The sequence below is a fragment of the Gigantopelta aegis genome, chromosome 6, assembly GCF_016097555.1.
Source record: "Gigantopelta aegis isolate Gae_Host chromosome 6, Gae_host_genome, whole genome shotgun sequence".
In the NCBI taxonomy this organism is placed as follows: Eukaryota; Metazoa; Mollusca; class Gastropoda; order Neomphalida; family Peltospiridae; genus Gigantopelta; species Gigantopelta aegis.
This window is the reverse complement of record NC_054704.1, coordinates 44949145-44965317: the sequence shown is the minus strand read 5'-3', so window position 1 is coordinate 44965317 and position 16173 is coordinate 44949145. Positions and strand designations below refer to the sequence as shown.

At 34.2% G+C, this 16173-nt stretch overlaps 1 protein-coding gene across 1 annotated transcript; it reads left to right on the top strand.

Annotated features, from left to right (window-relative positions):
- Nucleotides 1–180: 180 nt before the first annotated feature.
- Nucleotides 181–14820, top strand: LOC121375802 (vacuolar protein sorting-associated protein 37A-like). The gene is made up of 11 exons (XM_041503458.1): nt 181–353; nt 3412–3486; nt 4919–5033; nt 5671–5756; nt 7095–7284; nt 7870–7949; nt 8992–9119; nt 9817–9875; nt 10594–10756; nt 11539–11588; nt 12565–14820. Exons 1-11 carry the CDS (start codon nt 247–249, stop codon nt 12637–12639), a joined length of 1128 nt encoding a protein of 375 aa, XP_041359392.1. The 5' UTR covers nt 181–246; the 3' UTR covers nt 12640–14820.
- The last annotated feature ends 1353 nt before the right edge of the window (nt 14821–16173 follow it).

Here is a 16173-nt window from a genome sequence, read left to right as displayed (position 1 = left end):
GTTTTTCTTCTTTCTTTCTTCTGTGCGTGCGTGACACTGTGCGTGTGCGTGCGCGCGTGCGTGTGCCAGTGTCTCAGTAACTACGACTTGTAATATAGCATATAGTAGTATTTATTTTAATGTCACATAGACCGGAAACAACATATTTTGATGACGTAGTTAGACTTCCCGTAGAAGTGAAAGTGCACTTCTCTGAAATGTGAAATTTCATTTATGTATTCGTAATAGTTAATTATCAGGATCACGATGCACCGATTACTTTTTGGCGGAGGCAAGACGAAAAACCCAACTGCTACAAATTTACAAACTCAAAAAACAAAACAAATTGAAAGCTTGCGGAAGACAAATTTTGGGTAATCTACTGAATCTCAATGAATCTGATCTTAAAGTTAAAAGAATCGAGACAACAGATTTGATATGACTATGAGTCATTACGATATTTCTAAATCACTATTTCTTAGTTCTAGTTTATTGTGATTGTTAAAAAAGACAATCAAGCGATAAGTGCTTGGTTATCTGCTGTGTCTTGACATAGTATATTCGGGTTATAGCTAAAACGGAACCGTGCCAAAACGACACCAAGCGAAAACGGAACCAAATTGGACAAAACGGAACCTGCGTTGGCTAAAACGGCACCGAAATTTATGGCTAAAAGGGAACCTACGATGGCTAAAACGGCACCATAATTGAATTTTATTTGAAGAATAGTAAATAAGACCAAAAAACCCAACAAAACGACTTAACTCAAATGAAAAGTTATTTATTAAAAGAAAAAAATAAATGTTTTTGTGTCACTTCTGATAGTAACCATAGTTGCACAAACAATCTTCAGGTCAGGTAAATTTATTTACGTGCTTCCATCAGATAACTGTTCAAGCACGCTCCCATTGGGAGCCGCCTCTGACAAGAGCTAGGCGCCAATCTTGCTGAGGAGAGCTCTTGTGAACTTTTATTTTTCTCAATAAAATAAGTCAAAACAAAGAGACCACCGGAAGTTGGAAGAAAACGTGAGCTGTGTATGCATTTCTTAATTTTTACACATTCAATAAAGACAACACTTTTCCTTGTTGTATTGTTCCTGTATTGTTGTTATAATTAACCCCACCATACAGATCCGTCTTAATGCTTACTACTACAAAAACTAATCTGTTTGACCAGTGTGGCCAGTCTACATCATCAAAATGGAAAGACTTCCGAATTCACACCCCCCCCCCCCCCAACCCCTATTCATCGCTCTGAACCCTAACCCTAATCCTGAAATTAAAAATAAGATAAGTTATATATATTTATATATGGTGCCGTTTTAGCCATGATAGGTTCCGTTTTCGCCAAAGAAAATGGTTCCGTTTTGGCACGGTTCCGTTTTAGCCTGTACCCGTATATTAAGTTCATAGAACGTCAGCATATGTTGTATTTGGTCTCAGTATCTGTTTCCCAGTTTCGGTTAGGGACCTGTCTCAGTGGTTGCATTGATTGTGTGCAGCAGTATGAACATTTGAAGATTTTTGACATCTTTGACTTTTGCGTGGGCAAAGTAAAAAAAAAATTGTCATGTTCACAGATGTGTTCGTAACAATAAGGTTAAAACAAGCAAAGAAAGACGATTAAACTTAACCCACTAAGTCTTGTAAACATGGCACATTTCTTAATACCTTTTTTCTATGATTTTCAAAGACTAATTTAAAAGAAAACTTAATTTTAAAAACTATTTTACATAGATGGATGGTACATGCCAACAATATGTGGTCCTTTTATTTTTTAACACATTTTTTTTGGATATCTGTTTATATATTTATTAAAACTCAGAATGCATCTTTATTTTTTAACCAAACAACTTTTTCATTATAACCATTCATTTGTTCAACTTATAACACGATCGCAAGATATCAGAGTTGTTAGATTCTTTTTTGAAAAATGTTGCCTTTTAACATTGTTTCTCAAGGACTTCATTTTGTAATTTGCTGTAAACTATTTAAACAATTTTTTATAGATTATTATAAGTACATGTTTTGTGAACAACATTACATATTTTGTGAACAACATTACATGTTTTGTGAACAACATTACATGTTTTGTGAACAACATTACATATTTTGTGAACAACATTACATATTTTGATAAAATACTGAACAATTTTGCAGGGCTTCTAGAATTTAATAAAAATCCACTAGCCATGGGATCACTAATTTTAAAAATGTACTAGCCATGATTAAAAATTCACTAGCCCTACTTTAAAAAAAAATACTTTTACTAATAATAATCAGATATGTCACCTAAAGAGGGAGATTGAGCTTAAAAATGCTTAGATTGGGGTGGAAAGAGGGAGCAGGATATTCATATTTACAAAATATGTAAATGCAGCATTTGACAATGGGGTTTTTCACTAGCTGTCGGGCTAGTTATAGTAATTGTTTACTAGCCCAACACTGAATATCACTAGCCATGGGAGTGGGGCTACCATAATCTAGAAGCCCTGATTTTGTTTGGGAAAGTTATGGCTGAAAAAGTGTAAGCAATACAGGGGTGCAGAAAGTACTTGCCCAATCACGAAATGTGAGTACCAATTGTGACAGAAGAGTTTTAAAAAATGCAATTACCAGTCCAATGGGCAATCTCTGTTTTTCTGACTGACTAATAGACAACAGAAACAGCCCGTCAAAGGTCAATACGTCCTAGAAATTGCTTGTTTACGTTGAAAGTATGTTGCCAGTGTGTTTTGAATAGATTGTTCTATTAGATACTTGTAAGATTTCATTTGAATTTTATAAATCTATATGAAAAACATAAGAAAACATATATTAGAATAATGATTTGTCAGTCACGGTATGGGGCTTGACTTTTTTCGTTTGCCATGTGAGGTTGATTATGTACCAAGGGTCCTTAATAATATATCAATTGAAGTGGAGACAATGTATATTATAATATTGTTAAACAGTAATAATGTAGTTAACAATATCTACGGCTGATGCATGTAGCAGTTCTTGAGGCACATGCTGGAAACTTTGCTACATAGCAGCCAGTTTAGTGCTCATTTGAAGCATAGAAAATTATTACTAATAAAAAGGTAGCTATTTGGATAATAAGTTGTCTGTTTATAAATATTGACATGCTGCAGAACTGAATGCTTATGCTCATTGAGACTGGTCTTCCTATGGTATAACAATAAAGAACATTTTGCTAAAGTGCCACATTTTCAACGATTTTGGAACAGATTCACAATAAATGCATGTTCACTACAGTTCACTTTGTCAGAGTGCTTTGATCATGGTCCACTATAATTCCTAACATGTGTATTCCATTCTAGTAATACAGCCCTGTTATAACAAATGAAGAAAAACCCATAGATGTCTACATGTATACGTGTACTTCATGTACCATGCAGTCATTTGTATTTATTTATTTGTTTCACAGGACTGTTGAAGTGGTACGAGATGAAGAATACAGGGTTACAGTTCCAAGTGGTTCTACAAACATCACACTTATTATGTAAGTTAAAACATCTGTTCATGTGTACACTTTATTGAATGCAGCATATGAGTATATATATAAAGTTTGAAATTCAATTTGTGGAGTGGGAAGCAATGCTGATTTCATGATGGAAGCAAATTCTAGAAAATGAGAAGTGTTTCTAGAAATTAATCTCAAACTTAAGACATATAGTTTTAACTTTTTGACAAAGCTGAAAAAACTGGATAAGATTCTAAAAATGGAGAATCTCGATATATCTGAAGTACAGACATACATGTATTGTCAAAAAGCCAGGACTAGCTCTGGCACTTGACAAATTTGCCAATTGTGAATTTGAAAAACAACTGGCAAATTTTATTTTAATTTTTGCAAAAGAATTTCATTTATTAATTAATATTTTGTTACCAAATAACTGAGTATCTACAAAATGTGGATGTTTAATTGATAATCTGGCGAAGTTTTCTGCTGGCCCACAGCTAGCCCTGAAAAGCTGCATGTAAAACTGGTTATTAGGAAGCATATTGCTGCCTGCCTCCTATCCATTCTGAGCCTTAATATACATGTTTATTATCCATATGGTTCAACATAACCAAGTTAATAATAATCATATGAAGCACACGTGTAATAACAAGTGTAATGACGTAATTTTGGGAAGCAACATGACTTTGCTTCCCCCAGTCCTAGCTCAGACTGCATGTGAAATATGACGTCATTTTGTCGTCTTCTTCTAGTTGTGGCTCAAACCTTTTTGAGTTGAGTTTTGTTATTATAAAGAAAACAACAATAATAATATGGATAATAAAGAAATTATTACACTCGCGTGTGAGTCGTACTAATTTTATGAAACTTGTGTCAGGATTCATATATTGCTCTCGATGGGCAATACAAAAATCATGACACTCGTTTCATAAAATCAGTACGACACACAAGCTCGTTTAATAATCTCTATATAACGATGTAACATTTTCTGTGATCAGTGTGCATGCACAACCCTGTATGCAAGTGTAATGTTGTGCATTGATTTTTATCAATTTCACAATTATGTTTGACACTTAATACAGTAATAGTCACCAATTAACCCTAGATGTTTTCAGTTCACTATTTATTCTATTAAGATTGTCTATTCCAAAGTAGTTAATCATGTCGTTAAATGTCATCAGCAAACATTCCTTTTGTGTTTCTCACTGATTTTCTCGTTCCAGCCAGTGCACCATGGCTGGTATATCAAAAGCTGTGGCATGTGCTATCCTGTTTGTGGGATGGTGCATGTAAAATATCCCTTGCTACTAATGGAAAAAGGTTGCAATTTTACTCTTGAAGCTGTATGTCAAAATTACTATCCAATAGCCGATGATTAATAAATCTAAATGTATGTGTTCTAGTAGTGTCGTTAAACAAAACAAATTTTAATTTGTTTTCCGTCTCACTGATTTCTGTTGTTGTATTTCAGCACCCTGCCAGTGTCATTCCCTCAGGAAAAACCTACCGTTACAGTTCAACCGCACCTTACACATCCATGGGTTGATGTGCAGATGAAAGTCGTGGGCTGCTCCAATATTAACACTGTAATTATTTCTCAGATTGTCATAATGACCAGGGCCCGCATTGGAACATATTTTGTTTTAGCCAATTTTCAGATATATAGAATATGTCTGTGAAAATGATTAAAATATGGTTAATTTAAGGAATATTTTATTAGCCAAAAAAATAAATGTTGTAGCCACTTTGCCAAATTAGCAATTTGTTCATTTCTATACAGTGTACAGGGTGAGCCCTGAATGACAGATTAATCCATCTTTAGCAACCAAGGTGGCATCAGTGAAAATAGACAGAATGTCTTCTTATGTTATCGGTGTTGTGATATACTGAATTCTATTGGCTTTTTTGGAAATGATATGAATTAGTACTTCCTTTGCATCCAATATACATGTAGTATTCATTTCAGCAATTAAAATATAGCAGATATATAACTAAGCACAAGGGCCCATTATAGGTTTTGAGTAATGTTAAGTTCCAAAATGCATGTATTGAAATTGCAATTTTCTGTTTTCTGTCTCTTTTGCTTTCATATATCTGTATCAGCAACATTGGGTCTGTTTTATCACTGCTTACAGCTTTAAATATCATTGTAATTATTTTTGTTTTAATAAAGAATGTTAAGATATATGACTTATCATAAGATCCCTTTCTTCTACTTTACAGTTTTCCATGCATTCAGATTTAGGTCAAGCCATACAAGCCATTGTTGAGGAATTTAGAAGAAACCCACCAAGAATTCTACCCCATATGTAATTATTTCCATATTTCATAATAATAATAATAATAATGTTTATGGTGTTATTGGCTGCTTTAATATGTTTGGAACATTTGATTGCTTAAACATTTTTGGTCAGAATTGGTCATTTGAGAGCTTAGTCATTGTTACTTCTAAAGGAATGGTTGGACACCACTTGACCACATGGTATTGGTATTTTAGTATATAAATGAATTATGGTTATAGCCATATATAGGTGGTGGGTCTGGGATTGTTTTGTTTTTTAAGCTATTGTTAACTATTTGAAATGTTTAGAAAATAGTTTATGATGTTGACCATTAGCTGCACTTACCAGAGGTGTTTGGATTGTAGGATCAAATCTTGGTGGACCCTTTGGACTTTTTCACATCCCAACCAGTACCCATGACTGGTATATCAAAGATCGTGTTATTTGCTATTCTATCTGTGGGACAGTGTATATGAAAAATTCCTTGTAGCTAATGGAAAAATGTAGCAGGTTTTCTGTAAAGACTGTGTGTCAGAATTATGAAATGTTTGACATCCAATAACTTTTTGACCAGTGTATATAAATGTCAAGTCAAGTAATCTGTACAACTCTGCCTTCAGTTTGTCATCTGTAATGTAACTCGGCCACTAAATTTGCTATCTCAAATTTAGTTAAAGGCGGCTTCCCACCAAAATTATTTATTTATTTTTGCTTTAAAATGTAAACATACCTTCAATTATATTACCGTAATAAATTTTTAAAGCCAAATAATTTAAGTAGAACACAAATGTACAAGACGACCAGTGGAAATGGGCACATTCATTTGAGGTGAAAATGTCCATAACATTCCAAGCAGATGTTGTCAACAAGTTTGCTGTCTTTGTGACAGCCCCATCTAGCTGCCAACAATCCATGTGCCAGATTTGGTGGATTGTCTGATTTCATAAGATTTTAAAAAACCCCAGGAAATCTGTTGGACTGAGTGCGACTGTTTACATAACATGCAACCACGTTACAATTTCAATATTCCCAAGTTATTTATGCAGAGATTATGTGTGAGATTGATTAATGTAGTAATTATTTAATCAGAAAGGAATGTAAAAATAATGAAATATGCACTGTGTCTTTGAGACATTACCTTTAAGTCATTCAAAATCAAGTATGGCCTCACATATCAGAAATGTTTTTAATGTTCAGACAACAAGATTGATTATTCAGTCCTGTTTTGTAGCATTGTATTCATCTTCAATTACTGGTGAACCAAGGATAAAATATTTAAATTATATGCAAATGAACTCTTTTTAGTACTGACCTTTCTTTGAGTGTTCACTGTTCTCAGAACCTGTGATTTTTATTGTCATGCAGGCTAGACCAGACTCCCTCTGCAATGTATCCTGGAATTCCACCATCTTCTGCCATGATGCCACAGGGCTATCCTAACTACACACCGAGAAGTAACTTTGGCATTGTCTCCAGTTCAAATCCCCCCACCATTCCCCCCAGAGTGCCTTATAATGGCATGGCAGCTGGGTTGGATTCAGCGCCTTCAATACCAGTACGTGTATATTTAGACATTTGAACAAATGAGTCTTGTACAGCCAGAAAAGTTTTAATTTTAGGGTATGTAGGTATTCTGTGCATTTGTTTTCTCTGTCCTGTCTGTCTATCTGTCCATCCATCTGTCTGTCCCACATATAGTTTTCAGGATGGTTTTCTTTACACGTCCTTGAGACACTGAGCAGAAATTTTGTGTATAGTTTTATCATGTACTGTTACAGATCAAGATTGACTTTCATGGTGATTTATCCATTTTTGACAGAGTTATGCCTTATGGCCTTTGCATTTAGTTCTCCCAGACTTTTTTTTGCAGTGTCTGAAGATATTGAGATGAAATTTTGTATAACTTTATCATATACTGTTACAAATCCAAGTTTAACGTTCATGGCGATTTACCCATTATTCACAGAGTCATGGCACTTGAATTTATGAGATACGGAAATATGTTGGTGGTCGGTAAGGGACATATATTGCTTTAACACTATTGTACTCTATTAATTAACAACTAATTATTACATGTGTGAATATTGTTATGTTTGATTATATAAAACTTTCTTAAAGATTTAAAAATATATAATTTCAGAATTGTAATTTGAGTAATACTAACAGAGACCACGAACTGCCTGATGTATTACAAGCATTTCCATCTCTAAAAGATAAAAAGTAAGTATTTTCTTCAGTCGTTTAATTTAATTTTAACTTATTTTCGTGCATGTATCCAATTACGGTGCAAGCACGCTGTCCTGGGCAAACACACAAACTATCTGGGCTGTCTGTGCAGGACAGAGGGTTAGTTGTTATTGGTTAGTGAGAGAGAAGAGGGTGTAATGGTTTTACACCTACCCACTGAGTCGTTAAAACTCGCTTTGGTTTGGAGCCAGTACTGGGCTGCGAACCCAATACCTACCAGCCTTATGTCCGATGGCTTAATCACGACACTACCAAGGCCGGTCAGTCATTTAAGAATAATTTGCAGATATGTAACCAGTCCATATACACTTTACCTAAATTATGAATTAATAGAACCATGTTGTAATTTTTACCTTGATTGATCCTACATATTGCTAATTTTAACTTTAATACCTAATATTCACTATCTGTTTTCTTTATGTTTCATGAAAACAAATGAAAACCCCGGCATATTTGTTTATTAATTGCATCATATAAACAATTACAGCACACAGTTTCAGGTTGTTTGAGCTGATTATAATCACTGACTGAAACATCACTGCTATCTGGACAGTGTATCTTTGGTTATGGATGATTGTGATTTAAAATTTTGACACTGTTCTCTATTACAGGTTTACCGGCCTCGGTGGCATTGTGGTTAGGCCATCGGTCTACAGGCTGGTAGGTACTGGGTTCGGATCCCAGTCGAGGCATGGGATTTTTAATCCAGGTACCGACTCCAAACCCTGAGTGAGTGCTCCGCAAGGCTCAATGGGTAGGTGTAAACCACTTGCACCGACCAGTGATCCATAACTGGTTCAACAAAGGCCATGGTTTGTGCTATCCTGCCTGTGGGAAGCGCAAATAAAAGATCCCTTGCTGCTAATCGGAAAGAGTAGCCCATGAAGTGGCAACAGCGGGTTTCCTCTCCAGATCTGTGTGGTCCTTAACCATATGTCTGACGCCATATAACCATAACTAAAATGTGTTGAGTGCGTCGTTAAATAAAATATTTCTTTCTTTCTTTCTATTACAGGCTGTTTGAACTGCAGGAGCTCGTGGATAATGAAGAAAAAATATTAGAACTAATACGAGAGCTTCCCCAGTTATCACAGATTGCCCAAGAAAGAGAAGATTTGTCGGCCCAGTGTGTGGAACTTGCAAGTGAGTGCTACACACCACTTCTCAGTCATGTGTTAACATTAATAATATATAAGATGTGAAACAGAGTCTTCTTAACTGAAGTGATATAAGATGCTTCTGTAACATAAGCATACAAGATGGGGGGTGGGGAGGAGCAGTGGGGACAATTACCTCTGCACCCCAGTGTTGGAGCAAATCCTTAAATTTGGGCACAAATTATAGACTGAGATATTTGATCAAAATGAGCTGAGCTGAATGTAATAGGTCATCAATAGCTTCTTCCACTCATATATAATAAAAAATTTAATAATTTTGGGGTATCTATGATTAAACATACCTTGCTTGTGGACCCATTGGGCTGTTTCTCATTCCAGTCAGTGCACCATATCTGGTATATCAAGACCATGGTATGTGCTATCTTGTCTGTGGGATGGTGCATACAAAAGATCTCTTGCTTCTAATGGAAAAATGTAGCAGGTTTCCTCTCTTAAAACTGGGTGTCAAAATTTCAAATGTTTGGCATCCGATGATTAATAATCAATGTGCTCTAGTGGTGTCATTAAACAAAACAAACTTTAAATGATGTTGTGTTTTTCATTGATTATTCTTAGTATATTATAGGCCAGTAACATCAATTATAAAATCAGGGCCCATGAAAGTTTTATAAGCACCAGGCCAGGTAACTGTTATTCACATTTTGCCCCGCTGTTGCTTGTAGGGGAGAACTTACAGCAGCGACCGAACCTCGAGGAACTGAAGAATGCCATTCTCCAGAAAGTAAGATTAGAAATATAGTGAAACCTGTCTAAAGTATAATTTACTTTTTCAACAGCTCAGTGTTTAAAATTTCACATTTAGCTCAAATTCTCACACACTATAAGTCATACATCAATGAAATTTATGTAACAGTTGCACCTATGGATGCTTGTCACAATGCATGTGAAAAAAACGTTTTGAAATTAATTGGTAGAGAAGACACTTAGTTCTGCAGAATTCTTGTTTAACTTAGGTTTTTTTCCAATGGGGATTACATGGATATAATTATAATTTGAGTAAATACATAAATAAAATTGCATTATTCTTGGATTTTTCAGATTTTGTTTTTAAATGTTAAAATTTCATTTCATAAGAACATGACATTGGACACAACTTGTTCTGGTTGTCAGGCCTGTTTATTCCTAATATGTGTTGATTAACCCCAGGGCTAGCTCTGCTACTCACCAGATTTGCCTATTACGAATTTTAGGAACAAATGGCGAATTTTATTTTGATTTGACAAACAAATTTCATGTACTAATTGATGGGTTTTTTGGGTGGAAATAACAGTGATTTAGCATTTTTTAAGATGATTTGGCGAAATGTTTTACTCATCCAGAGCTATCCCTGAATCCACATTATCATGATATAACGAGAACATGTAGCTTTAAAGATTCCTGTTAATGTGCTCTAGTGGTGTCATTAAAGAAAAACAAACTTTTAACTTTAACTTGGGCAGTGTCAGGAGCTGGATGAGGTGAAGGAATCTCTGGAGATGAACTGTGAACGTCACATGACGCTGGCAGACGAGTTCGATCCAACCCACATCCAGACAAACCTCAAAGTGGCCGTTCTCGAAGCAGAGGAAGAAACAGAACAAATAGCAGAAGATTTGTTGAATAGTAGGTTTTTAGTATGTGGGCGGTATGGAAGTTGATCTGTCTGTGTGTAAATATGCCGTTAATATTTTGTCAATGAGTGAATGGTTCAGGTGCATTTAGATTCAATTGCTGGAACACACTGCGTTATGTTTATCCATCGATATATACATCCATCTGTCTTTCTTTTGTCCATCTGGCTATCCATCCATCCTTCTATTCATCCATCCATCCATCCACATCCATCCATCCATCCATCCATCCATAGGATTTAGCTCAGTTGGTAGAGTGCTTGCCTGAAGCACTTGTGTCGCAGTATCGGACCATTTCGGTGCATCCATTCAACTGTTTGGGTCCAACTGGTCAAAGGCTGTGGTATGTGCTTTCCTGTCCCTTACTACTAATGAAAAGGTAGCAGGTTTACTTTCTAAGACTATATGTCAGAATTGCCAGATGTTTGACATCAAATAGCCGATGATTAATTAATTAATGTGCTCTAGTAGTGTCATTAAACAAAACAAACCTTTCCATCCATCCATCCATCCATCCATCCATCCATAAAACCATCCAAAACCATCCACCTACCATGCGATCCACTTACCCATTTATCTCATGACACAAGACTTTCCATGTTGTTTAACATATCTTTACACATTTATATTGTTCTCAACCTAATGGCCCTTTGTTTTATTTCTATTTTCATGTTTTATTACTTTTATCCTCCACAAAGAAATGCTTTAAAATTTTAGAATTTAATAAACTCCAATATTATTCATACTGTAATTCAATATATGTTGCATTTTCAGAAAAAATTGACATTGAAACGTTTATCCAGTCATTCCTTCAAAAAAGAACAGTAAGTATAATTATTACTAATAACTATTATTAGAAGTGGGGAAAGAAAAGTGATATTTTCCTATGGAAAGAAAACCCCCATTTCTTCCCCTAGATACATTTTGACTCCATAATCAGAGCTTAATGATAGGATTTGACATCACAACTGTTGGGCAACAACAAACAACTGTAACTATTTTGTATCCATGTCAACAACTAACTTACGTCATCAGCGATACGTACATCACAGCTATGACGCAATGCAAACTTGCTTTCAATAACAGTATCGTTTGAAAATCTTTCATAAAATGATCAAGATTGATAATGGGTAATAAATAGAATACCCAACTCGCTACTTGGCAATACTGTTTATCTTGCACTCGTGAATTGATGTTGTCATCAAATCACTCGTGCAAGATAAGCGGTATTGCCTCGGACACGTAGCTCGTTGAGTATTCTCTAATTTCAACCTGCAGGTACATATTATTGTGACTCTTAACAATATCTAGTACTGAGTGGATAGTGTGCTCTCGTTAAAATAAAAATCAAAGCTTACGAGATATTAAATATTTATGTTTTTCTAAATTTATTCTGCTTTAGTATCCACGTTTTTACAAACTATATTTTTATAAGACATATTTTCAGTAGGAGATATTCAGTCTTATTTAATCAGTGTCTTTATTTAATATCAATAAACAATGTTTAAATAAATATTCATGTATAACAAAGCCTGCATTAAACAGTTTTTCATGAGCAGTGCAGATGGTACGACCGATGGCCATACCACTTTTCAAAGAGGTACAGCATGGCCGTACCACTTTTTCTTTTATGGGTTATATTTGTTGTATCTGTCTTCATAGGTGAATTTGAAAGGAGAGTCTGGCAACCTCAAGCCGTACCACTATTTTTACCACTGTGCTGCCCCTGGGTTTTACTCTAGCTTGATATAAATTTGCAAATGTGTACAGCTTTCTTATTTTTGTTTCTTTTAATTTTAGTTATGCCACAAACGGAAAGCAAAAGAAGAAAAATTGAACCAGATTGTAATGGCTCAGGATCTATATTTTAATTGATTAGAGGGTGATATTGTGGGACAGATGCTGAGATAATGAACCCGGGCATTTTGGATGAAATAGAAATGAAAACGAATAGAAGAATGACACAGTATAAAGTGATGTTTGGCTAGGGGGACAAGTCTCCAGTTTCATTTACTGAATGCTTTTCTGTTGAGATGAACGAATGCTATTTTATTGTTTGTGATTTTGTATATTGATGCAATCATATTGCTTTGTTATGATGTAGAATACAGCATATTGGCAAATAATATTGTTATAATTATTAATATTTTTGCATCAACATTATGTGCTTTTAAACATCTAAACTGGAATTTTCTAATGAAAAAAACCCTGACAGTTTATTTGTCTGTTTGAAGAAATAACAGAGAAATAAACTGAGTAACATGTTTATGTGTAGTGTACATTAAGCGTTCCAATAATATGAAACTATTTTCATGTCCGTGTAGTATTAATAAGAACCAGGGTCCAATTTCACTAAACATCGTAAACCTGGTTTTGTACCTAAATGTAAATCTACGACTAAACCACAATTCCTATTACTGTTATAGCACAACAAATATAGTTAGAAATACACATATTTCATTTACTTTTTTCCTTAAAATGCACCATTTTCCTTAATGCTGTAATTTTCTTAGTGCAATAGATGTCAAACACTTGTAAATGTATGCCTGGTATAACTGCTAGTCGCAGACATAAACTTACAAAGCTTTGTGAAATTGTCCGAAGGCGCCTCTCTATCAGACACGAGCAGTCGCTCACCCTTGTCTCATACTCGCCCAAAGATGGAAAGTGGGAGGTGTTTCTACACTCGCCTTCCATCATATAACTTTATTATTTGGTATTTTATGTTGCTTGTTGTTGAGACATGTTGAATAACCATCCTTATTTGAAGTCTCACCTGGAATTATTATCAGGAGAGCAAAAGATTGCTTTGCTATGTTTTGTAGATGGAGAGACGTAAAAAAACCTACTACGCATTGTGGTGCAATATAAAACAGGCATTGAAATAAACAACCTGTGGTAACCCCTGTAATGGTTACCATAAATAACAGGGCTGGTAACGTCTAGGTTACTCTTTAGGTTACATTTAGGTTACTTTTTAGGTTACCTATAGGTTATTCTTTGGGTTACCTATAGGCTATTCTTTGGGTTACCTATAGGGTACTCTTTAGGTTACCTATAGGTTATTCTTCAGGTTACCTATAGGTTATTCTTTGGGTTACCTATAGGGTACTCTTTAGGTTACCTATAGGTTATTCTTTGGGTTACCTATAGGGTACTCTTTAGGTTACCTATAGGTTATTCTTCAGGTTACCTATAGGTTATTCTTTGAGTTACCTATAGGTTATTCTTTGAGTTACCTATAGGGTACTCTTTAGGTTACCTATAGGTTATTCTTTGGGTTACCTATAGGTTATTCTTTAGGTTACCTATAGGTTATTCTTTAGGTTACCTATAGGTTACTCTTTAGGTTACCTATAGGTTACTGTTTAGGTTACCTGTAGGTTATTATTCTTTAGGATAGGCCTATCTATAGATTATTCTTTAGGTTACCTCTAGGTTATTTCACAGGTTACCTATAGATTACCATACATTTATGAAGTTTACAGTTCCTAATAGAATCTTTTCACAAATACGCTAGTACTTTCTTATTCATATCACTGGTCTCGTTGCAATGATATCTCTGTGTGTAATTTATAATTAAACAGCACACAATTGATCAGAATTTAGATTGTGGTGCTTTTGGTTTGATAAAAAACAAATTTGTTAAGAATAAAGTAAGGTTCCTTGACGTTTAGTTACTTGGTCTAAAAACAAGGGGTGCGGTTTATACACCAGTGTATAATAGGCCGGAAAATATGGTACCTCTTGGTAACCTGATCAACCATTCTTGACTTATTTCGATGCTTGTAAAACATACATTTTAATGACAATAGAAATCAAGTAATAACTTTGTTTTCATTTACATGTGTGTGGATAAATAAAGATGGATTTTTCTCTTTGTACTGATGTGATACAGATGTTTAGCAAAGCCTTTCAATAAGTTAAATGAGTTTTTCTTGCTTTTGTTTGTTATTAAAGGGACATACCCTAGTTTTTAAATCACTAAGGCATATTTTTTCTATTATAGAGCCGTTTTTGATAACTAAAATCATACTTTACTTAGATATTATTGTTTAGATTATCCATTTAATTACATTTGAAGTGTTTTTGGTCATCACAAAATGCATTTCTCATATTTTTAAAAATGCACATGCGTCTGACAGGTAACAGTTATGGAGTTGAGTTTTAGACTAATTGTAGAGGGTATTTCACCATTTCAAAGTCACAGACTCTTGTTTCACTCAATTGTAACTTTATCCAAATGTGTTACAGGTTTGTAGATTAACAAAACTTAGTGTTAATTTTCATGGACTGAAACTAGGGTCTGTTCCTTTAAAAGTAATTACATGTGTATATTGTTTACAAGCTGTGTGTGACTTTAGACTTTCAAAAGAAACAAACATTGATTCTGTATATCGTTTGTATGAACTATGGCCGTTAAATAGGATTTGTAAAGAGTATTGACATGGACTTAACATTTCTGGCTGATGTTTCAATATTCTTTTATTTTAATTTACATTTGGTTTTAGTCTAAACTGTTGTTAGCAGTATCCTGGTTTTAACTCGGTGATTCATTTACATGTGCCAAAAATGCAAACAACAAAATCACTTTTTTAAATATAGCCTGTTGTACAATTTAAGGAATCTAAAAATTGTGATGTACTGTGGAAATGGCAGTATTGAAGAATGGAAGAATAATGATGTATTGTTTCTAAGTAACTGAAAATATTTTTCATAATTATGGTTACCTAGTAACATATATGCCATAAAAACATTTGTGTTCTTTAAATTGTTTTGTGTAGTAAGCGAAAAATTGTACGATTACTAACAGGTATAGTATTGATTAATCATAATAAATTTAAAAATCTAGGACTGAGTTTACAAAATATATAATATCGCTTTGTCTCAGTTTCAAGAATGATAAAACAAATATTTGTGAAAAACATTGTTTTGTGTAGAAAATATTTTATGTTTTGGAATATAATAGCACATTTTATAATTTTATAAATGATTGTTATTAATGTGTGGTTTTTAAAAATATTTATTTTGCTGACCAGGTGCTTGCATAATATTTTTAATCCAAACTTATTCCTCATGAATGATAATCACTAATAGTGAAATTGTCTCCCTGTATTCTGTTTGACACCCAATAGCCGATGTATTTTTTGTGCTATGGTGTCATTAAACATTCATTCATTCATTCCCTGTATTCTGCATCCTGATACAGATGTACTGAAATATATTATGATTATTTCAACACGTTAATGAAATGCAATTGTTTAAAAATAACTTAGTTTCAGTCTCAAGTATAGTGTATTATACTGATGTCGGAAAGTAACTTTACAAGGCTTGAAATTGTATTATAGAAAACCAATAAATGGTACAGTGGAATATGAAAGTATATTTTAATTTAATTGGTACATATTT

Bases quoted from the DNA above. Each gene is read 5' to 3' on its own strand.
- LOC121375802 (XM_041503458.1), top strand. From the start codon at position 247: ATGCACCGATTACTTTTTGGCGGAGGCAAGACGAAAAACCCAACTGCT. The intron at 5,034-5,670 runs GTAATTATTTCT...TCTACTTTACAG, and splicing joins GCTGCTCCAATATTAACACT to TTTTCCATGCATTCAGATTT. The intron at 9,120-9,816 runs GTGAGTGCTACA...TGTTGCTTGTAG, and splicing joins CCAGTGTGTGGAACTTGCAA to GGGAGAACTTACAGCAGCGA.